Source organism: Falco rusticolus, chromosome 6 (genome assembly GCF_015220075.1).
Source record: "Falco rusticolus isolate bFalRus1 chromosome 6, bFalRus1.pri, whole genome shotgun sequence".
In the NCBI taxonomy this organism is placed as follows: Eukaryota; Metazoa; Chordata; class Aves; order Falconiformes; family Falconidae; genus Falco; species Falco rusticolus.
Window position 1 is genome coordinate 5,924,415 of NC_051192.1, and position 24,894 is coordinate 5,949,308.

Below are 24,894 nucleotides of genomic sequence, written 5' to 3' on the forward strand. Positions count from 1 at the left end.
CAAACTGATTTCATGTGCTAGTGCTTCTTTGTATCCCACTCTCCCTTCTCCTTTGTGATCCTTCTACAACCTCCCCCATCCTAACCAACAGCCCTGTGCAGCTCCCCCTGCCCAGCGCGCACCCCCCTCCATCGCCTGCTGCCTCTGCAGCCTGCACTTGACAAGCTCTGTTTTCCCCAAATGGGGAGGGAGAGGCGTTCAGAAGCTGTTCATCTTCTCTGCCTTTACACCGCTCCCGTTCCTAGCAGGGGGTACCAGAGCCCAGCCTGACTCCACAACTCTTTCTCCTGGGGTTCTGCGTGATGCATGGGCCCAACACGTGCCATCAGGTCATGTAGCTCCATTTCTCTCCACCCTCTTTTCTGCTGCAGCACTGCTTCCTACAGGCAGGGCTAATGAGGTCAGGGCCCTTGGTGCTTTTCTCATCCTTGCTCTGCCTCTTGTGAATCACCCGTCGCTGTTGCTGCAGTTTCCCAGATAACCTCTGCCTGGCTCTCCTCTCAGTCCTTAAGTCCTTCCCCTTTCCCATTTTTTCTTTCCCTCTGGTTTTAGAAACACTATAGCGAAAGTAAGAAAGTTGTGAAGGCAGAAGGCCAATTTTAGCCGTGGTACAAGCAAATGCAGCTTCTGTTTCTTGGGCGTTATGTTTGCTAACTCCGGAGTCAGTTTAGCTTGTAACTGGTGCTGTTGAAAACTGTCGCAGGCAGAATTTGCATGTTTGATTTCAAGGCAGCTATGATAACAGCAGCCTAAACAGTTGCTCTTTCTGTGTTGTCTTTTTACCGTACCCACCAGAGGGGTGATTTGGCTCAGTGATGTTGCCTCTGTACCCAGGCAACCTGGTAATATCCTAGACTGCTCAAAGAAGTTGGATCCAAAGCCTCCTGGTGCACCTTCTCGAGATGATTGCATAAACCTGGATGTGGAGGCCAAGCGGCAGCCCTGTGAGCCCTGGCCTCCTCCAGTCTCCCACGAAGAAGAGTCTTCCATGTTGTGTAGCTACCTGGTTATCTTCCTCGAGCAGCAGTGAAACTCGCAGCTAGCATGAGCTGCAACACAGGCGCACCAAGATGCGCCCCTGGATGCCATACGGTTTTTCATGATAGAGCATGTATGTGATGAGCCCTTGGTTAACGTTTTCCACCAACAGCTTAGTGTTTTGACTCAAATACATAGGAAACAGCCTAGCCTTAAGCTCCTGGGCTTGAAGTCCAGTTTGCCCTGTAGCCTCCATGCCATGGTTAGTGGGGTATCTGGGAGCAAGCAGCTAGACTGAACGGGATGTTGCAGTGCTTGAAATGGTAAATGGTGCTTGTTTGTGCCATCCTTCTTCTCTGGGATTACTTTGGGAACTGGATTGCTTTTGGAAATGGATGAAAAGTCAGGCTTTTGGCCATACTGCTAATGTCTTCTGTTTGTTTCCTCCGTGATGAGACAAAGCAGGAGGCTAAATGACAGCCTGGCACCTCCAAGGGGTTGTGTTCCCACCACATGGAGAAGGTCCGGGCTCTCAACGGCAGTGCCCTCTCTGTGCATCCCAGACTGCAGCAGTCCTCTCCCTTAAACAGAGTGCAAAACCTCCCCACCTAGTCGAAAAAGTACTCTGAGAAATGTCTGTTACGTAAAGCATGCTTTGATCCCTTCAGTGGTCTTTTTTTTCCTGCGGAGAGAGGGCAACCTGGCTCAGCCTTCAGAATGCACGATTTTATTGAACGAGCAAATCCACTTGAGTTTTAAGTGACAGCGCTGGTTTTCTCTGAGATCTTACCCTGCTGTTTAATCTTCAGTGAAACAAAATTAGATTTATTTCTTAAGAATCTGGCACCTATATTAGCAATCAAGCCCACAAATTGTGCCTTCTGGTTGAACTCGGTAGCCCCCAGCTTTGTGTAATTGAGGCTGCAGCAGGATAAGGAGTTCTGTGACGGCTTCACGTATTGATCAGTCCACTTTAATTTCCTTGTGGGACCTGGAGCACGCTGGGCTTGATGGATTGTGTTGAAGGCCTGATAAGCCTGTTTTAACAAAACATCTCAAGGGCTTCTAGAACAGAGGCAATTATCAATAGTGATACATGTTTCCTTTCATCAAAAGTTAAGGGCTCATTAAAAGGCAGCACAGCAGCTGCTGTTCGCAACACATGGCTTTGTTTAATTAACTTGGAGATACTGTTGCCTCAGCCTTATGAGTTGGCTATTTCTGGAAGGAAAAGAAAACAGGTTTCAGGTTTTGGTTTTAATGATATGTGTGATAACGGTGTCTCCTGCACTGCTATATTGGCTACTTTGGTAATTGAAGCCTAGATCACATTTTGGAATGATAGTTGCATCCCACCGCTTATGCCCATGTCTAAACTGCCCCATGCCCACAGATCCTGATGTTTTACAACTTTTGAATTTTGTGTCAAAGTACTTACAACATCTGCTATTTTTAATGTTAGTGTTACTGGTTAAATAGTCTCTTGTTCTACCTTTGGCAATCAGTATTTCTGTTCAGCATTGGCTAGTTCAAACATGTTTTTAAACTGTGTTTATTTTAGGCTCTCAGATACAAGAAGGAAGCTCATTGTTTCTGACTGTTTTACCTTTCCTACTCAAAAATCCTAACAGTTAATTTATAACCTATGTGGCGTAGGTGTGTTGTGGGTGTTACATTCATACCGCTATTAAATATTGCAAATTGGATGTATGGAAAGAAAATACAATCAAGGCAAACTACTATGTTAAACTTCATTTTAAACACAGTTTTCAGATAAGCAGCTAGAAGTTTAGCACCTTGCAGAATTGTTTTCCTTAGCTAGTAGGAGTTGCTTTTGTTTTATTTGTCAGAAAACAATATAAACCATTGAACACCCCTGCTATAGTGGTTTTTATTATTATTTCTTTTCAGTTTTACACATAGTATCTCATTAATTAGCACAATTCTGCTCATTAATGTGTGGATTGAAAGTCAGCAGTAACACGTTCCAAGGAAAATTGGAAAATACCTTTGCTTCTAAGCATAGATGAATGTGGATGGGTGATACCCAGAAAAAATTGGAAAGGTAGCTGAGTTGCAGCAAATGTAATTGTACCGAGAACTGAATTCTGTAACTTGCTCAAAATCCTGTGTTGCATTCTTTGGTGCTTCATGAAGAGTGGCACCTTACCCGATTTTTCTTCTTTTCTTGATGTCTGAACTTCTGGAGTAATTTATTCAAGTGAGAATTACAGTTTTCATAATAAAAAAGAAATACTTAGACCGCTAACTGTTGCTTAAAATTGCAAATCAAGTGTTTCTTAGGAGGTCAGTAATGGGAATTTAGATGAAAAGAAATATATTTCAGTTCTCTAGGTATCCTGGGATTCTTTTGAAGTTGTGACTCATATCCAACCATCACTGGAATTCATGGTACTGAAGATCCCGTGAATGTTTAATGGGAGATGGCTGGTTCCGTTACTGCCTCCAGGCTGCTGTTTACTGTCACTGCTCTTCCCCAGCTACTGTCATGACTAAAATGTGAAGATGAGTCGGTTACTGTAAATTACCTTCAGCAATGATTAATTCAGGTTATTCATCCCCTCTTCCAAACACTGGAGCACTGAAAGAATAGTAACGATGTAAGAAATCCCATAAACTTACATAATATTATGTATATTCTGGATTTAGTCTGCAAACATACTGCTGGGCCAGGTCAGACATTCCTACTGACGTGATGGACCCAGCGTGCTCTTACCTAACAAGTAGTTCCTTTGATTTCAGCGGTCTGTGATCCTTATTAAAGCTGTGTGGTTCATAGTGGGTTGAATGTCACGTATTAGCAGGATTAGGTGCGGTTTCAGCATCCTTTAGGCCTTTTGCTTACTTTGTTATTCCTTAATTCTCTACTGATGTTCTTCTTATCGGGGTCTTGCCACGCGATAGGCACTGTAGGCTACCTGCTCCAACCATCCATGGTACAGGACAAAGGCTGCTTTTCGGGAAGGGGTTGTAACTAGGGTGGTATTTTAAAGGTCATTATTATAAATATGTAGCAGGTTTGAATTACAAAATAGACCTTTAAAATAGTGAGCTTATTTAAAATAAAAAAGAACTTTAAAACAAAAAGTTTTTTGGGAGCATACAGTGCTGGAAAAAAATAGCAATTATTTGTTCTAAAATGGAAGAAAATTATGTGAACAGTATAATACATGGGAATGCTCCCTATTCCTGCTTTTCTGGAATATATGTTAATTAAGGTCTTAAATGGTGGGACAGTAACACTATTTATCATTGATTTTAAACCTTAATGATATGTTTAATTACATCCCTCACTCGTTTTGGAAGCTGAGGCCCTGAAATATGAAGTTTTTTGGTTTTTTCTTTAATCATGTAAATTACATTATTGTAAACAATGCTATTTATTATTTTATCCTTAAATCTCTAGGTGCTGAAGTGTTGTATATGAACATGTCAGCATATAACGAAGGGCGGCTTCAGTCATCTTTCTGGATTGTTGACAAACAGCACGTGTACATTGGAAGTGCCAGCCTAGACTGGAGATCACTGGGACAGGTAACTTAATTGACAAAGTAATCCTATACCCTTTGAGAGTATAATGAGGAGAAAAAAAAAAAGTAATGTTCTGAGGCCAGCAAGTGGAAATGGAGAGCTTTCTTTTTCTGATAGTTTGCTGGCAAAAGTGCTAGCATCAAAAACTGTGCTGCTATGGTTTTGATGACTCTTTAGTGTTGGCAAAGTATCTTACTAGAAATCTGATTTTCATTGGAATAGTTATCCTCAGCAGTTATGCTTTGGGCTAATTTTTTTTTTTTTAAAAAAAAATTGCCTTCGTTGACTTCTGTCATGATTTTGTTGTTTGAAAATGTAAGTTCTAGTTTACTCATTTAAAAAAACAAAAACAAAAACAAAAACAAAAACCAAAAAAACAACAAGTGAGCCAGCTTGTTGGAAAACAAACTGTTAGGAAACTCCGTAATAATGTTGTGAGCATGACCTATTCCATTTAAATACGGAAAAGCAAAATTTGGAAAGACTTCCAAATAGATAGTGGGTACTATCCTGAAATACTTACCACCTTTGGGGAGGGAGAGATTTATAGGTACAGAAAGTCAAATAGCATAATGTCTTTGAAGGTCATACATACTAGAGAGAAATCCTTATTTTGATTTCTTATAAACATGAGAGTTGCAGAATGTACACCAAGTCCCTGCCAACAACCAGTGCTGAGGGCTCTCTACATTCTATGACCATTTTGAAGAAGTAATTTGTTAGTAATGCAGCTTATTTGCCTTCTTGTAGGTATCTGTAGCTTTTTTCTTTCTGCAACAGCCTTAGGATTCACCCAGGAGCAGCTGTTGTGTTCATTTTTGCTATGTACACTGACTGTGTGAGGCTGCTCTTGGTTGTATTTAGGGAGTGGACCCTGTGCTTTTAGATCTCCCTAACTGAAATACACAACAGAGGGGGAAAAGAAGCAGTCCTAGGTTGCACTAAAATCCTTTACTTTCTAACTATGAGCTGAATCTCAGAAGCACATGAATAATTTTGAACATGGGTTCTAATGATTTTTGAAAGAAGGCGGCGTGTGTTGTTTGTTTTGAGCTAAGAGACTGAAAGTCTGAATAAAACCAAAACAACCATTTTAGTAAAGAAAGAGTAAATAAATACATTTTTTCTGTTCCTGTGTGTATTAACCTATTTAAAAGGTAACTTTTTGAACGTTTACAAAGGCATCTACAAAATGGTAAAGAAGAGGATGTTGTTAGCGAACCAGAGAAAAACTTGGCCAAGGGGATGTTGTATTTTTAGTCAATGTAAGAACATACAGTTTGGGCTTTTGGACAGTTTAGAAATTAAGTGTATATACGTTGTCTGTGCCTTGTGAGCTAAACTGTCTGTATGTCATAACAAAATAGCTCTTTGCAGAACTATTTATCTTATAAGTAGTTTCGTTTTGAAGCCTCTTCTAATGGGGGTTTTGAGTATTAGTGAAAATAATAGATGTGGAGAAAAGAAGAACATCTACCACACAGATTATTATATTTGCTGATTGCATCTTCATCATATTAATGATATATGAATATGATATGAATCATAAATTCATTATATTAATGATAACATCTTCATCATAGATGCTACAATTCCTTACAGGTTTGGTCTTCTCATGGTGAAGGAAATCTTAACTCTTGTTATATACCCACATTAAACTTTGATGCCGGTTCTTTGTGGGCCAGCATATCAAATGTGATTCCTCACCGTTAATTTTATCACTCTTTTCTGCATGCATTTGGACATATTTTTTTTTTAATCTTATTGTCATATGACAGTAGATTTTTATATGTGGTGGTAAGATGAAGCTCAGAAGAATATTTGTACAGAGCAAAAAGAACTCTCTCTGAATCGCAGTTAAAGAGAATCTGCTTTCAATTAGTTGAGAAATGTGCACTGGGATTTTAGAGGAGCCGAAGGAAATAAGATGCGTGGTTCCTGTTGACACCAGATATAAGTATCCAATTCCCTTACCCCCAGAGTTACAGGTTAATAAATCAGGGTAACTGTCAGAGAGATCTGATGTGCCGTCCTAAGATAATAATCTGTCTTGTACTTCTGTTTTCACATAAGAGGCAAAATAAGCACAGAACTCTTGTCATTTTATTCCGAGTACTTTCATGGAGGAAAATGCTTTGCACACGCGTGGGACCTAAACTTAGAACCCCCAGTGAGCTGAGCCCTTGCTGGGAAAACATCCCCCACAGGTTCTCATTAGCAGAGCCCTGGTGTAGCTGCAAGTGAGGGATCAGGTCCCTCTCCTCTCTCTTCTCCAAGCAGCCTAAATGAGTAAGGACTGAGTTTCCCTGGGAAATTGTGGAGCAGGTAGTGCCTGGCCTGTCCAGAGCCATGCTCTCAGCTTCTGCAACTTGGCAGCAGCAGGCAGGGAGCTCGCTGCGCCTTCCCTGTGACATCCTGGTTGACCTGCAGGGAAAGGACCGTGAAGAGGCAGACCGGGCTGTTGATTAGTCACATATGGTCTCTTGAAAAGCTCATCCCACTTTTAGAGTAACAGGACTCGCGGCTATTGAATCAGCAAACCACTTTGGCCAGTATTACTAGATCTTGACAGCAAATCACAGAATAAAGCAGGTCTGTGCCATGCTGGAAACACACGGTACTGTGGGCTGTTGGGTGCAGCAGTTGGCTTCTGCTTAAACACAGCATCCCCTATGACTCAGTCACCTTGTAGCTGACAATGTCTTGTTATTCAGCAGCACAGTTCCAATGTAAATTATGTGAGTGCATTCAGTTTTGCCTCTATTGTGCAATTGAATTGTTTGTTAATTATTTCATTGCATCTAAAATGCAATGAAAAGCTGAAGATTTGAACTGTGCATGGTCGTCATATCTTTTCACATGCCTTCCCCTGTATTTTCTGTGTGCATGTTTATTGCCTCCTCTGTACCGAACCTCTGCATACATTCAGGCCAGTACACTACATAATTCATATAGGAGCACCTACCTGCTTCGCTAGTGCAACTGCCACAAGAGATGCAGCAGGTCTCTGGAATTTCCCCCTGGGCTACAGCCTTCCTGCCTCTTGCTTGATCAGAGCCTAAAGAGGTAGAAACACATTTGTGACATAGCGGTACAGAGCATTATATACATAACATATAACAGCTCAGCAGACTAGAGAATAGTTATGCAAGATTACTGTGGTAGATATAACTGGATTTTATTGCTGTTTTGTCCCTTTGCTGTGAGATTTTTTTTTTTTTTTTAAGAAGTCTGTTAGCATCATTCTTCTCTTGGGAGCCTGAGTCTAAAGCTGAAGTAGTAATTTAACTTTTAACAGCTCCTTAGAAAACACCACCAGGACTTAGATGTCCAAAGATGTCGGCTTTCTTTTTACAATTTTTGGGGAGAATTCTTCCCTACATTTATAAGCTGGATGCTAGAAATGAACCCCATATGAGGCTTACTGAGTGTTGTTGCTGTTTTCTTGACTTGCAACACTGACAAGAAGCAATACAAGTATTTCCTTTAAAAGTAAATCTTCTGCACAGAGGACAGATTTTCATACGCTGCATATATTTCTTAGGGAATAACCTTTAAAGTGCCATATATCCTTGTGCCTTCACTGTTAAAGTTTTAATATTTGCCAGAGCCTCAGCTTTGAAATTATGGGCAAGGCTGTCAGCACATCATTACTTTTAAAAAAAACCTACGTTTCGATTAGGTTGCAAGTCTGCAAAAACTCTAATAATTTTGGCTGAAGTCATCTGTGCCAACTATCTGCTTCAGCCTGAGATCAAACCCCACAGGCAAATGAAAAATACTCTTTAGACTCCCTGAAAACAGGAGTTTACAAAAATTAGAGGGGTTTTCAGTCATAGTGAAATATTTTGATCTTTTCTTCAAACAGATCTAGAATTTGTGTCAGAGGTGCATTTTTTTTTTCTTTTGTTATCAATATACGGCAAATATTGCCCAGTTGCCTAACCCCTTGAAAATTCTGGGTTATGAACAACCAAAGATTTTATTGATTTCTTAGACAGGTATCACTTTCTTAGATACAGTAAGCTGTGTAAGATTTTATAGTGAAATATTTCTACCAATCAAGTTTCTTTCTGGTACATTTTTATGAACAGATAAAATGGTGCAAACCCTGTATAAACGAGTGTTACAGGTTTACCAGCTTGATGGAAGGCACCTGCAGACACGGTCTCTTGTTCTTTGTGGTGCCATTCTGCCTTCAAAATGTGATTTTGGGGGAGTGCTAGAAGAGGTGAATGATGAAGATAAAATTTTAAATCACGTTTTGGACTTTTTATTTCATAGAGGAGATCTATGTGATCAGCTGTACAACTTCCATCTTCCACTTCATTAACATGCATCTAGTAAATGAAGTATTTTCCCAGAGTTCCGACTCTCTCTAGTAGCTCTCACCTTCTAAGATGGTCTTGTAATCATCGAACGAGCCAAGCAACATCTTTGGGACGTAGCTGTGCAACCTACTTAAGTATATATTTAAGATAACAACATGTAGGAGGCTATTTTTATGCAGCAGAATATGTGCATCTATGTTAAAATGTTTGGCTGAAAAGGATTCAGTCAAACATGCCTCAAATTAGGTACACATACTGGTTAATCTTTGCCTGCGGTTTGAACTAATAACTGGCCATGGTGCTATATTCTAGCTTCTAGTTCTTTGACCAAGTCACTTATTAATGTACTTTAAAAACCAAGAAATCTGTTATATAAAAAATGTTATAATTCCTCATATTAATGTAGAGCAAGAGCTAACAAAAAGTGTCATCTATTTCTTTTGTTCCATGACTCCCTCCAGTAGTTCCAGCAAAGCTTGAAAATGCATTTAGTTCCTTAATTCTGTTAAGAACTGTGAGGTTTGTAATACACAAAAACCTTTAATCAGCTGAAGAAACGCTTCTGGAGCTCTTCATGCTAACAACATTTTTGTAAAAGTTTTATTCACACATGAATAATTGAATCCTGTGGGCAAACAACTGTAATGGATTAGTTGAACCACTTCAAAAAAAAATACATTTATGTGCAACAAATAATCAGCCCTTGGAAAATTCTATTATTGAAAATTATTGAAACAAGTAAAATTAATCCGATTGTCTTCACTGGAAGTGGGATTGGGCTAGTATTAAATACTTCTGTAGGCAAAAAATAACTTAAATTATGAATACCAGCAGGTAGCAAGTAGTTGGGTGTATGTGGGGGCGTTGGTGTCCGAAATTGAACGTTCAGGGTCTCAAGCAGAAGCCTGCTTCTTGCTCCTGGTAATTGGTGGATCTGACTGTAACACCTGGACTAAATGGAAGTGGCATGTTTGGAATGTTCCAGTTACCGAAGAGAAATGGGGCAGAACCAGCAGTTAGGGGCTGCGCACGCCTGGTGCTTATTCTAGGAAACTGTTTAGACTGGGGGGAAAGTGAGTCTTGATGTGCCAGAAAATAAGGGGTGCTGGAAAGAAGTGGTCTTGGAACAAAGAAGGGGACCCAAACGGAAGAAGGGGAAGTTCCTGGCTGGAGGAAAGATCCTGATGATCAGGGAGCTGTGGGGAGATGGAAGCCAGGGGATGCACCAGGGACACTGGCTGGTGATGCCTGAGACAGGTAGTGGCGGGCAGCCACGCGGCAGGGACGGGCCCGACTTTCTGCCTGAGCATCCTGGGTCAGCAGCCACCTCCCTGCAGGGACGGAAGGTGTCAAGGGTAATCGAGTAGTTGCAAAAGCTCTTGTCTTGTTGGGTTTTTAAAAAAGCCCTAATATCCAGATCCACTGTGGATAGTAATTTATACTGCCTGTGACATCTTAAAAGCATTATCTCAAATAGTCCTACTTAAATTTTGGCTCAGCTGGTGTTGAGGAAAAGTTCCTCATGATTTTCTGTCTTAGCTGTGTAAAAACTGCTAGCAGAGGATTTTTCTTTTTAAGATGCCTCTCAAGTCCATGTATTTTCTGGATTGTTCATTCTTCTGATTGCTTTAAATTCAGACCAGTTTAAGTTGAATGGTTGTAAGATGTAATTTTTTTATAGAGAGAAGAAAAAACTCACCAGACTGTAAAACATGCTTTTTTGGAGGACAAAAAAAAACAACCATGTGAACTTGCTCTCATTTTCCCATTTATTTTATGTCTCTGTTGGATTCTTTGTGTGATTTGTTTCACTGATGCAAAGCAAGACTTCAGAAAGGCATTTCATTTCTCTTCATCTTAAAAATCCATCAGGAGGAGGACTTGAAACATAATACCTGATGTCTTCATCTATGTATTTATTTATGAAGACATGTTAATTCTTGGTAAATTAGGCTTGGTCTTATGAGTAGAATTTTTTGACCTTGCTTCTTTCATGAAATGAGTCCGGGCCGTGTTTTGAATCGCAGTTTATCTCATCATCTGTGTTGCAAAGGATCAATGATTTGTTCTGGCTGACTCTCAGCAGTGCTGTGGGGCACTTGCTAAAGTGTCCTGTGTGACAGCTGGGTATCTGACAGGACTACTAAACAACAGGATTTTCTTTCCAGGCAGTTTTCTCTCCATCCCCTTGTAGTCTCTGGTTGTTAAAAGCTAGAAACTGCTGATTGTATCTACATAATTTAAGGTAATTAGGAAATTAGATAAACGGTCACGTTGTTTATCAAGTTGGAAACAGTGCCCTGTTTTATCTGAGGAGTTAGGTTTTCACTTGATGTGCCTAAGATGTTAAATAAATACACAAGAGGAACAGAATACGGTAGAAGTTGCGACGTGTGACAGCGCGTGAATGAGAAACTCTCTATGGGCTACCCTTTCATTATGATTATTATTATGTAAAGTGTACTTGTCTCTTTAGGGTTGACTCCTACAGGACATGAAAGTTGTAGCAATTATAAATTATCAATTACATTTGAAGAATAAGAAATAAATTGCCCAATTCATTTATTCTGTTATTAATTCTGTTGAATCAACAGACAAAGCAGCTGAGATGCTGAGAGCTAGGAGTATTAATTATTCAAAAAAGGTTTATTAAGCATCTGTAGATACAGTAGATAAACAAAGTGACACTTTTTATGATAAATATGAATAATGTAATGCATAGTTACTGTGAAAGTATATTGGATTCTGAATTTTCTGAAATTAAGAACCCTATAGTTATTAGGGAAAAAAACACCGACAACAAAAAACATGAAAAGAAACAGCCAGTCAAAAGATACACTTTTTGTATGTGTCAACTTTAAGTAAAAACTGATGACCCAATATTTTATTTGTTTTAGTATGATTTAGTTTTTTGGACTTCGCTATAGGAAGGCTTGCAGCGGGATGGTGCCAGGGGGTCTTGGAATGTTGCTGCGTGTCTTGCCTGCTATCACCAGACAGGACAGAGCTGGACTGAGAGGTACCGGGGGTTAAATATAGTTGTTCAGGCTCTCCTCTTTATAATACAGAAAAAAGGAGACAAAAGTAGCGGTTAGAATCCTTCCCTACCACCTTCTCCTCCTCTTGTCTTCTGTGGAAAAAAAAACCCCACACCCAACCTGATAAAATCTAACCTCTTTTTTTCCTACTCTGAGATGACAAAAGCTGGGCGATGAATATGGTATCTCAGGTATGGTGCATGCATCTAAAAGAGTGGGTTTGGGGGAATTTGGGATTGTGGGAACACTGGAAGAGAAACCTTTTGATTGCCTGTGGGAGCTAAAATCAATTGGAAGCAATCAATGTGGTTCTTTACTAGGAAGTCTCATCCCAATTACATTGTGGAGACTTGTGAGGAGGAGTCACAGCTCAAAGGCTGCACTTCAGAGTGACAAAATTTATCGTGGGATTTATTCCTTCATCTTTCTGTCTCCATTTCTGTGGATATAGATCCAAATCAAAATTTCCCCCAAATTCCGCACGGGAGCAAATGCAACCCGTGCTTCTTTTTATGTATCTCTCTCGGGGAAAGGGGAATTTTCATTTCCTCAAAGTATATCCTGGAATGGTGTAGTTTCTATTTATTTGTGTGATCAAAATTGTCCTCCCATAAAAACATATGTAATAACTACTGGACTTTGTCATGATGTTGTTTTAGGAATATAAATCTCATTTGTTTCCATTTTCCCCAATGTCTTGCCATAGTGGATCCACCTCTCCAAACTGATCACTGGGATGGGATCTGCGCATTTGCATTTTCTGTTAATGACAGTTGCCGCGATCTTTACGGAACTGCATAGAGCAAAAAAGCCTGCTATAATCAGTCAGTCATTTTTTTGAACTTTTATCTAAATGAGTCTCTTGAAGTTATGTAAGAGTGCATCTGGTCCTTTTGAGATAAGATACTTTGACAGTGGAATTACATCTTTCCACTCAAGGAAAAGTTATATTGAGAGTTTCTATTTGATATAATGTCTTCTAGTATGAACTACAGTGATGTCCCTAATGTGCACTTTAGACCATTGCCAGTCCTTGCCATCTTCTTCTAATAATTTGCTTAATTTTCTTACTGTCCCAGTGGTGTACGGTATCATATCACTATTATTAAATTGAGCACAGTCTCAAGTGTCCTATAACATGAAGCAAGGCTCTTTCAGCTTCGTCATCCACCAAGGTTCAGTCCAGCTCAGATGAGTAAGTGTTGGGCTGAGAGTGCGTGCAACATAATACCAGTATATTCTATCAAAATCCATATTTTTGTATGATATAATAATATCTCTTACATATAACAGTGAGTATCTGCTTCTAAAAAGCTTTGCTATATTGTTAGCCATGTGAGGCAATCCTTAAGAAAAGTCATGCTGCTAATCTGATTTATTTAAATGGGATTATTTCCAGAACGAGCTAATATTATAAAGTTAACATAAAAGTGCAACCCAGGTCTTCAAGCATAGGTGAATGAGTCAAGATGTGAAGAAAACAGGTCTAAGTAGATACTAGAGAGCTGTATTGAAAATGAAATACCTTTTTTGTGTTTTTATTTCTTGCTGCGTAGAAATCACAGAAACTCTGCTGTGATGCTATTATAACTTGTTTTTCAAACAGGCTGAAAATCTATTTATTATTTTCGGTAAGATCTTTTGGCTAGGGTTGTCATCTTTGACCAAACCCAGAGCAGTCTGATGACTGTTACCTATCTCCAAAATAGCAGCTTCTCTTTTTTCTTTCCCCTTTTTTTGGTGGTGGTGGGGAGGAGGGTGGGGGGTAGGGAGGATATGTTGCTCTTGGAAATGTGCTGAACTTGCAGTATGTGTTATCATGGTGTAAAGTTTGTATTTTTGGAAGCCTGATGTTTTGTTTTATCCTTTAACTGAGACACGTGACTTTTTCTCTGTTACATTCTGTAAATCAGGACAGTCAGTATTGCCCATTAGGCTTATTCTGCTTGAAATTTATTATCTGACCATCCAGTATTTACAAATGAATCTCAGTGAAGCAGATGGGCTGTTTGTCTCTTGCCAGCGCTGCTGTCACTGCTGACAGAGGGCTGCTTAAAGCTGGGCAGGAACGTGGGTAACGTGGCTGTTCTGCTCGTGTTCTTCGTGTACTTGATACTGCCTGGTAGTTGGTTCTTCCTGACTTCTGTGGGCTTCTTTGTGATCTAGTGATTGAAAACAGCGTAGGGCTGTATATTCACCTTGCACTTGGAGCCAAAAGGACTTATCATGCCCAGTTTCTCTAGCTGCAGAGCCCATTCTCAGCTCTGTGGTGCCTAGGAAGCTATCCCTGTTTACCTTCATTGTCCCACTGTTGTGCTCTATTCCCACAGGCATCATCCGCATTGTGTGTATAATTTGTATTTAGTGTGAGGGCAAAATACAGCCTGCTGCATATTTTTTTTATTTCTTTATTTCTGTTGACTGTATGTCCGACCTCTGAAATTACATATCTATTTTTGGCTCATCATTATTTTTTTTTCAGTTGCTCTGAAAGTTCTGTAGAACAGATTTGCCTACCATTGGAGGAATCAATATTAAATTTTGAATCAATAAATAAACCTGCAGAGCAAAAGGATGGAATATCCAGTTTGAACAAACTCACTTCTTTCCAGAGTAGCAAGGGATATTCAGCTAGTTGGATCTGCATGATCCAAAGGAAAAGAGAAAGTTCTTTCTCCAGTAAAACTAACCTTGTAATCATTTGGTTGCTTTTTAAGACTTGCCTTGCATCACTAAATCTTAAAATAATTCACAGTCATAGAAGGTGTTGCAAAGAGAGTGTGTGTGGTTCTGGTTTATGAGTGGTCCCTCAGATACCTGACAAATAATATCAGTGCATTAGGATTATCGGACTCGAGAGTTTTGGATGGGTTCTGGAAGTGTTTAGGGAACTGGAGACATGCAGGAATTTGGTGGCAGAACACACACTCTGACCACTGTACAGAGGACAGGAAATCATATGAGTGTGTGCAAAAGCAGAGACAGCTTTAAAAATCATCCATACGAGTGTGTGCAAAAGCAGAGACAGCTTTAAAAATCATCCATACGAGTGTGTGCAAAAGCAGAGACAGCTTTAAAAATCATCCATACGAGTGTGTGCAAAAGCAGAGACAGCTTTAAAAATCATCCATACGAGTGTGTGCAAAAGCAGAGACAGCTTTAAAGACCCCTACTGCTATCTTGATGCTAATGGGCAGGCAGCGTGGTAAATAGACAGCACTGGTGAGATATGCTTGCATGAGCCCATGGCCTGGAGAGAAGACTCAGTAGCCTATGAGTTAAGCTACTGAAATTTGCAAAAACCATTTGGGAGGATCTCCCAGAAACTGCCTCACAGATAGTGCAGTGAGCAGTTCTCTTGCCTTTGGAAAAAAAGAAAGTAAAAAAGAGGCCTTGGTCATATGATGAGAAGGGTTTCCAGGCACACCTCTATAAGGCCAGGCTGCAGTAAGGCAGAAGGGCTCGGTTTGAATTTCTAGATCCTCCAACCAATTGCACTTCTCCGTCCTGTAGATTCATTTGTGTCACGCTCATTAAGAAACCCTGAAATAGTAAGATACGCTGAGACAGCAGCGCGTGTTAGTGCAGGTGCTGCTCTAGAACGGTGTTGTGGTTCCTTCAGGAGGGCAGGCCTGCAGGCAGCTGAACCCGGCCTGCCCGCACCTCTCGGCCCTGCCCGCTGCTGTGCTGCAGGCCCAGCCAGGCCGCATGGACGGGGCGAAAGCCTTGGTGCCGCACTTGTGTGCCGGAGCTGCTGCTGGAGTGCCGCAGCTGAGGGGTGGGCATGCCTGCACACTCAGAGCTCTCCAAAGCACTGTGGCCTTTTACGATCATAAAATAATTGAGGTGGGAAAAGACCCTTAAGGTCATAGAGTCCAACCTTTAATCATTTTGTTTGTCCTAGATAACAATACAGGCCATACAGTCAGATCCGGGGGTTCCAGCATCTATCTGCGTCAGCAGCTGGTGGTAGAATCTTAAACAATCAGTAGACTTACATGGATGTAAGAAGGGCAGTAAATCCACCGCTTTCCCAAAAATGTGATTTATCTTGTGCTGAAAGAGAACTTGTTCATTAAAACTCAGCTGAATCTCTGTAGGGGAGCTAATGCACCAGTCTATTCTCTCATCTCCGCAAGAACTTGCTGGCAACTAATCTTGGTCAGTGATGTTATTGGATGGCAGCAGATCCCTCTCAGAGGGATTTAGTTATTAGCATAACTCATCAGATCAGTCTTGTTCAACTAAACAATTAAAATAACAACATTGCAATGATCAATGAAAGTGCATTCCCAATAAGTGGTTCCGCACACGCACTTTGATACTGCACAGATGATAGTTCCCTTCTAGATAAATATCTTCACTCAGAATTGCCTCAACTCCGAAAGGTTCCCAAATGCAGCAGCCCAGTCACCTTCCACTTAAACAGTTGAATCCTTTCGTGGAAAAATGGATTCAGTATTGTGCTGTGACAAAGACACACAATAAATCAGGCTGAGGTACCATGCCGTAAATCGCTGTGAGTCAGGGCAAGGAAGGACAATCGTTTCAGTCATTCTACAAAAAGAATAATGGTTCTCCAGTTCAGTATAAAATCTCATCTTTCTATATCCAGAAGTCATCAAACAATGAAACAGGTTCAGACAAAGCATTCCTTCCATACAAATGTGCAGAATTAATGGCACCGCTAAACCTTTTTAGATTTTGATGTTGTAGTCTTAAGCATCAGGGCCTGGGTTGGAAGTCTTTGTGCAGTCACCTTTCTTCACTTTGAGTAAACGGTGGTCACCAAAATAGCAAAATCATTGATCCTTGCCTGGACCTGCTCCATGGCAAAGTGCTCATCCTTGCTGGAGGGAGGCGTATGGGGCACGCAGGAACGTGACGGGGGGCTTCAGAAAACTGCAGAAGTCATGAGAATCCCTGTATTGGGCAGGCAAGTTTTTCTGATCAGTATGATGACGTACTAAGCATTCCTTTCAGGTGTAACGGTATGGTAGATTTCTGTGACTGGGTAGCAAATCATTCTGTAAGTAGATCTGCAGCATAGGTACAGCACCTACATTTGCCATATATATACACCCACCCACCCCATGAACATATTCTATGGTTTTGGTGATGTATGTTCTGCTTAAATGTATTGAAAACATTTTTATCATCTGTGTGACTACATTTTATTACGTTGAACTCCGTATGTGCTGTAGCAAAGAATTCAGTTTAAACAGAAATTGTGAGAAATAAATTTGAACTTCTAGCTTTGAGACTGGAAGTTAGTGTCTGAACTGAACTGGAAGAACAGGTTTTCAGGTATCTTTTCAGATATTTCTTTCCTTCTCCTAGAAAGTTAAAGTGATTATTACCCAATATTGCAGACAGAAATGGCACCAGGCCTTAGAATTGTCTCACACTTGTTTTATGTGGATTTTTTCCCTCTTCATTCTGTTCAGTGTTAACTTATATAAGAGCTATGCTGACCTTTAATAGCATATTAAATCTCTGACATCTTTGGCACACAGAACTTCTCTTTCTTGCACAAGGAGCATTACACGTTATTTGGACATAAGCAATTTTTACATCCACAGGGGCAGCATCTACCGTGATTTGAGATAGGAGAAAACACGCAGGTCATGACCTTATGCAGTAAACAGATTTATATTTCTCTGTCTTGTGATGATAATAGCATGCATTATTACAATTTGTTCACGTAGCAACAGCCAGCTGACACCTCAACTGAATCTGCTATTTCATCAAGAGGCTTTTTGCGTGACCCAAATGACCTTTCCTGTACGTGCAACATAGTGCTTTAGCAGAAAGAGGGAATTAAGGAAACATGAGTCAATGTGTTCCCAATTTTACTGTTAGGGACAGGAGGGATGAATCTGGTGTATTAATTTAATTCCAGGTTTTCTTCCTAGGAGCATATACACCAGGACCACATCCTTGCAGGAGGCATTGCTTCCATGTTGAAGCAGCCAGAAACCCTGAAAATATCTCAGGTGGCTGCTCAGAAGAATAGGACAAAGAGCAAGTATGGATTTCTGAAACAGATTTTTTGTATAGGCTAGGCATTCTCCTGGCACTGCCCGTGTACTGTTTCACTAAATTACCTTACCTGTCTAAACTGCTTGGATTCCTATCTTACCTCAAGGTCCTGTACGCTGAATTTAATCAAGGCTTAGTCAAAATTTAATTAGAGCCTCTGGTCCTCTGCTTACATCAAGAGAAGAGGTTTCTAATTCTGATCAGGTAGTCTGGCAAGGCTCAACTGTTACAGCAATAATTCATATGCAATGTCATGGTCCCAGTTTGTGTCCACAGCATGCCTGCCACCAATCCGTATTTGGTTTGCAAAAGGAAAACCCACTGTGTATGTCAGTAATGTTATAAATAATGCATCCAATTAGTCAACTACGTGCTGTTGCATTTCCCTGAAGCCCACGAAGCTGAAAGCCCCAAAGAAACTGTGCACTTTGAGAGAAATGTTTAGACTTAAATATTGCCCTGATTCTGAGATCAGTCCTTTGCACTCTTCTCTCTGTGTTGTACAGCAGAAGACGTACGGAGGCTGCCCCTTGCAGCATTACATAGGATGAGAACAAATACTAAGAGCTCGTGCTGTGATTTCCAGCTGCGTGAGGAGGATGCGAGATAAGGGCTGACAGGACAGGCTGTGATGCAGGAAAGATGGAAAGAGGCAGCGGGAGGTATGCGTGTGCGCATGGTAAAGGAGAGTCCAGGCCTTTCCAGAAGCTAGCAGGATCATTCACTTCACCTTTTAATATTTTTTTTTTTTCTTTTTACGATTGCACTAAGGTAGGGAATTGTTTAATGCCATATGAATGACACCAGTACTGAAATGTGATGCAGTGTGCCAGCAGCAAGATGCAGGCCAGCACTGCATGGCCCTTTTCTTCCCAGCCTGCACTTTTCTTTGATATAAGGGACAAAAACTGTTTCAAAAGAGCAATAGAGTCAAAGTAGAATTCACATCAATTAGATTTCCTGCATTAAAACAAGAAATAAATCAAACATGATCCTGGAAAAATGGTTACTTGCAGTTGCAAGCTTGCTTTTCCTCTAAAGAGACACTTGTGCCTGCTTAGAGGGGGTAATGAAACTGTAAACTGAAAAGACATTTCGAAATGATAAATTAGGCTGTGATTATGCAAAGTGATATTAATTATGCTGATAGACTATATAGCAAGGAATTTTTAACTGATTCAGTTCTGCCTTCTGGCTTGCTCTGCGAAGGAGCGATGCGTCAGGCTTGGTTGGGTAGTGACCTGCAGCTGCAGCAGCAAGAAAGCCCAAACTAGTGCTGTCTGTTCTGCGTTAGGTTCTACATGTACGTCATCACAGAGTGGTCCATGGTTTAAACATTTGTATTTGTGTTGTTTGTACAAACCGATATATTTTTGCTGAGCTTTCCATATAGTAGAGCAGATGGCTGAAAAAGAAAAATCGTGATGTTTTTTTTTTTCCTAATGCAACAAGGACACGAGGGATTTCCGTTTTCTGCTTTGAAGATGCATTGCTACCTCTTCCTCCACTTTTTTTAAACTATGCCATTTTAAAACAAGCACCCCTTCTGCCTCGATATCTGGCTTTGCATCTTGGTGACAGTACTTTTCAGCAGAAGTGAAATGTTGAACCTAATTATTTTTTTCAGCAGAAGTGAAATGCTGAACCTAATTATTTTTTTCAGCGTGGTTTTCTTAAGATTATGCAAAATAATGGTGGGGCTATCTACTGAATGTAAGGTGAAGTGGAAATTAGGAGAGCATCACTGTGCGGTTTTTGACCTGTGAAACAGCAGAAAAAGGAATGGGACACAAAAATATCAGCTCCTAAAGTATCTCCTCTGCCTTATCATGACAGCTTTTTGCCATTAGGTAATAAAAGCAAAAATAATGTATGACCTTGTAACTTCCCTGGGACTTTTATCCTGCCAGAACCACAGACCCAAATCTATTAAGTTACTTTCTAAAGGTGAGAATTAAGGGACTTGCTGGTGGCTGCCGATTCAAATGTACTTTATCAGTTCCAATGGGGTAGTCAGTTCACTTACGTCCCTTCCCTTAGCGAGACCAGCATGTCACAGCTTCACACTGACATTCAGTGCCAGTGCTGGGTGCACACTCTATCGAATTCATCACCTCTTCTTGGTCACATGCTCAGATTTATTTCCAGCACAGTGGCCTGAGTTACAATTTTCCATTTTCAGTGATGGGATCAAGTTCCCAGCTCAGGTTGAGACTGCATTCTTCTATCAAGTGGAAGGGACTATTTTTTTTCTATTTCAGTAGAAATTCTGCCTGCTGATTATTTTCAAATTACTTAAAGCTAAGATGATACCAAATTAACCTTTGGCCTTAGATAACAGCAATGTAAAACCCACACAACCATGGGCCATAGAGAGAGAGATCCAAGTGCAAGACTCACAACCTGATTCACCAGAGAATTTGGTTAAAAGTTGCACCTAAAAATTTCAAAATAACATTTATTCATAAAAAGTGTCTATGGAAAACAGAAGCAATAGTTACGATGAAACAGTTAATCTCAAAATTTGATCTGTTTGAGTCCTTTAAGTAATGTTCAAAAGAAGTTTGTGGGTTTCAAAATAACAGGGGATTCAAGTAAGAACATTTATTATACCCTAGGTGATTTCTGACATCCAAAGATGCTGTTAAATATTGCATTTATTCATTTTCAGATAGTTTAAGCTAGACAGAATTTTACTAACTTCCTGAGGATGCATTGCTTTACCATTTGTATTTATCTTTTCTACTTAGTATTTCCGAACGGTAGTGTAGCTCCCATGTTCTTACCAACATGGAAGGAAAAAGTGCAACTCGGAGCAGAAGCAGGACTGTGCTGGATTTGGGTTGCACCAAGTTACTTCTAATTTGGCAAAGCTGTGATGCCTCAGCACTGTATTGCTAGCCAAGCACGGAGGGGAAGTTTTGGCTTGGGATGCATAAGGATAGGTTGCAATTTCTAGCGAAGCATTAGCTGAGATAGGTGCTTTTGCTGTTTTGGTGGCCATAATGCACAATACCTGCACAGGTTTTGGGAGAGAAGAGCCAGGCAGCGTTGCAGCCTTCTTCAGCATCAGGCTGCACTTTTGGTTTACAACAAAGTGACGGCCATCTGAATGGGGATGTCACACTGAATGAATTTGTGAGGAGCACTACTCCCGTAATCCTGTCATAGCAAAGTCTGCTGCAACAGCCACATCAAACAGTACTGCAAAAAGAAGCATTTACCTTTCTCATGTCTCTTTGTCTCTCTCTGTCACTGTTGGTGATGGTCACTCCCATCAGAAAGCCCTTCCCCTGCTGCCACCGGCCACCCCCCGGCTGCTACCTGGGACTGCCATGGGACTGCCCTGCCTATCTGCTCCGCAGGTTTTGGTGAGAGGTACAGAGCAGCTGCACAGAATGCAGCCTTCAGGTGATGCTTATGTATGATTGGAAAAGATTTATTGAGGATATCATGATCATCATGGTATTGATGGTATCATAAATGATACCAGATGAAAACATAAGGGAGGTTTGCAGTAGGGGTCATGTAAGACTAACAACCAAGGGAAAAAGAACATATGTTTGGAGTGCAGGCTAACCAAAAAATTAGAGCATATTTAATGAAAAGATGCGTTTGCCACTGTAAATATCTGCTTTAAGGTGGTAATGAATACATGGTATATTATTTTTCTTTAGAAGCTATTGAAAATCTTAGGTCCTTTTAGGCCTTAGTAACTGATTTATCAGTATAGCATGCCTTCTGCTAGCCCATTGCTCTGTTGTGCTTTTGGTTTTGCTCAGTCATTCATTTGGAAATTGGTCATTTAAAAAAAACAACACAGGCTTGAAAGCATAATTAAATACATTTTCAAACACAGGCAAATGGCAAATGCACACACAGTCCTCTATAGAAAATGTCTACTTAGTAAATTTAGTGTGCAATATACCGTATTAACTATATAACATATATAGTGAATCCAGCGTTCCTGTAGCACAGGCAAGTGGATGCCCAGCAAGTGGCATTTAATGTCTGTGTTTTCAGGATCAGGCTCGAGCGTGAGCAATTACTAAAAACTTTTTCTTTAAAAGAAACTAACAAGGAGTTTTCTAAAGCCTCCTGTTAACGTTTGCCACAACTCAGATATTGCAAGCTGTGAACCAGATTGTGCCACTCTTATGTAGGTCAAATAGTACCTCACCTGCACAGTGGGTTGGCTCTTACAGCGTAGCTCAAGGTAAATATAAAACGCACTGTCTGGTCTGCCCGGGGCAGGTTAAGGACACGCCGTGCACCCTGTCTAACCCATGATCCAAATGTATTTGAAAAGTTTTCCTAACACTGTTCCTCAGAGTAGGAAGCTTACAGTGTTGTGGGTCCACAACCTGTATTGTTTAGTTCTTTTCCTGTTTTATTTGTTTCAAATATGATGCCTACAAATATCCAAAGGACAAAAATAAGCAAAAAATCCTGTCTGTGAAATCCTGCTCTTTGTCCAGTCTAGAAAGGAATTTCTCCTCTAGTTATAAAAATCACTATTTCTCTAGCTAGGCCATATTTGTTACTTTTTGTAGCTTAACTGATTTCTGTAGAGTATCACTGTACAGTGGGTTTTGAGCCACTATTTCTTGAGTCTTGTGTAGTCATTCACTTCTCTGGTGCTTAAAGAAAGCTCTTGTTGGCAAGACAGACAAACGGCGATTTGGTAGCCTTTAGTAGTTGCTCTGCACCAATGTAAATGGCATGGGGCAGAAGGAAACCCAGCTCCTGTGGTTTTCATACTTTGAGAACAGCACTCATGGTGGCTTTTAACAAAGAGGGAAAGAGACCTGCTCGTGAGAGGACACAAAATTCCCTATCCAGAAAATCATTCCTGTCCCCAGCCCCAGTACATGCCCTAAAAATGTCACTCACATTCAACTCTACGACTTCAACGTCCAAATATTTCAGTTCCATTTTATAAAGGCAATCAAATTTGTGCATTTTTATTTTCCTTCGTTTTATTAAGATTTTGATTTCTTGAAATCTTATTCACTTTAATTTTTTAGTGATGTTTTCATTACCGCATGAGTTGTTTTTAAAACCCAGGATGAAGAAACACTTCCCTTGCCTTAAAAGCCTTTACCCCAGAAGGATTTTACCTTAACAGGTACCTCAGATGATGCTTAGCTGCATGTTTCAGCCAGAGAACAGGGCTTAGATTTTGATTCTTTCAATCAATATAAATCTTTTTTTTCTGCTTCTCCCCTGAGACTATTAAAAAAGAAAAGTCTGTAATAACAGCAGCTCTCAAACCAAAGAGAAAGTCTTTCCCCGTATCTAGGTGACCTACCACCTCATGCTAAATCTGTCACTAGCGCATCCTTGCTGCCCCCTCTGCAATGCCTCCAGGATGACAGGCTTTGTGCTTAACTGGAAAACGAGCAGTCTCCCCCCGCCTCAGAGTGTGGGAGGAAAAATAGGCTCAGTGTGGAAGATACTTGCGAAACAGATTATTTTTTTAGTCTCCAAACTTATTGGGGCTTTGCTAAGACAGGAGACAGCTGGGGTTTTCTGCACACGTGTGCGCTCTTTGCATTGTTTCCATTTCAGGGGGATGTGTTGTGTGCAAACCAAGGTGGTCATGATGTGTCAGGCTGACAGTTACCTGGTTTCCTAAGAAAATAAGGGCTGCACAGTGAGCACGGCAGTTGCGTCCGCTCTCTTCCAGCAGCTTTGAATCTACTTGTCTGGTTCAGTCAAATTTGAACTGAAGTTCATAAAAGCTTAACGCAAGCAGGCAGCTGGCTAAAGAGGATAACTGTGTTTGCCAGAGAGGGAAAGGAGGAGCCCAGTCTGTATGGTGCACCAGGGAATCCCCATGGGGCAGAGCTCTTACCACGGCTGCAAGAGCAGGAAAAGCTTTGATCAGTGCTTGCAGCCGGAGAAGCTGGCTGCAAGACGCAACGCCGTGGGAAGGCAGGGTTCATTACTGCGCTGTAAATACATCGCTTGAAGTGGCTTGGTTCCAGTCTGCGATGTGAGTGTAACCGCTGGGAGCGGGTGCCTGCAGGAGCCGAGGTGGTGCCCAGCCTCACCCGCTCCCACGGGAGCATCCAGCTGGCTGGTCCTCGTGTGGTTCTGTTGCACGGGAAGAGGCTGGCGGTAAGGCATGGCTAATGGTTAATTTTACGGTCAGGCTAGGTGGTGATCTGTAAAAACTGCACTTTGAAAAACCCATTAGTGCCCCTGGCTTCCTCCCTATCACTGTACACGAGCAAGCACTTAGGCAGAAGGGCAATCCTTGAATTCACAGGGAGAGGACATACTGCAAGCGTTCCTGCTCCAAGGAGAGCTGCTCCCGCAGACGCAATCCTGACCGCTTCTGGCGTGCTGTGAGGACACTATTTTATCCTCACTTTTAATGGAAGGGATAAACTGGAATGGTAATAATGGGACTGATAAATGAAAGGAAAACTGTAACCACATAATTATGTCAGAATCAACTAACAGCCATGAAAAGCCGATTAAACCACATTATGCAGATACATGTAACAGAATACTATTAGTTAGTCCTTTGCAATGGCATGCCTGGCAATTAGGAGAGCGGTATTGGCAGCACACAGTGAAAACAGTGACAGTGTATAGTTAAAAATGTTTGGAGACAAACGGTGCATAGAGTACAGGGACAGCCTAGAACTGAATACAGGAGCATCCTCAAAGATACCGGCACTGAGGGGAAACAGATAGGCTGCTTGACTAGAATGTTGGGCATAGCTTGGAATAATTTATATTTATCATCAAAGGGAATTTACTGGCTTATCCATAAATAAAAGGCTGCAGTGCAGCAAGTAATCTGTATTTTCCAACTACCCACAAATTTCAGGTCGTGCAGGCTGATGGAGGAAATCTGTATTTTTCCTGAACTAAAGAAGCTTGCAGAAATACTCTGACTGAGGCAGTAAGAATATGAGGTAATGTTGCTGTGGTTGCGA

At 40.9% G+C, this 24,894-nt stretch overlaps 1 protein-coding gene across 1 annotated transcript in view; it reads left to right on the forward strand.

The window, feature by feature from the left end:
• Positions 1-24,894, forward strand: part of PLD5 (phospholipase D family member 5) — a 71,800-nt gene that overhangs the window by 29,749 nt on the left and 17,157 nt on the right. The window contains exon 4 of the mRNA XM_037391717.1: positions 4,406-4,533. Within this exon, the coding sequence (XP_037247614.1) occupies positions 4,406-4,533 (128 nt within the window). The remainder of the gene's footprint in view (positions 1-4,405; positions 4,534-24,894) is intronic.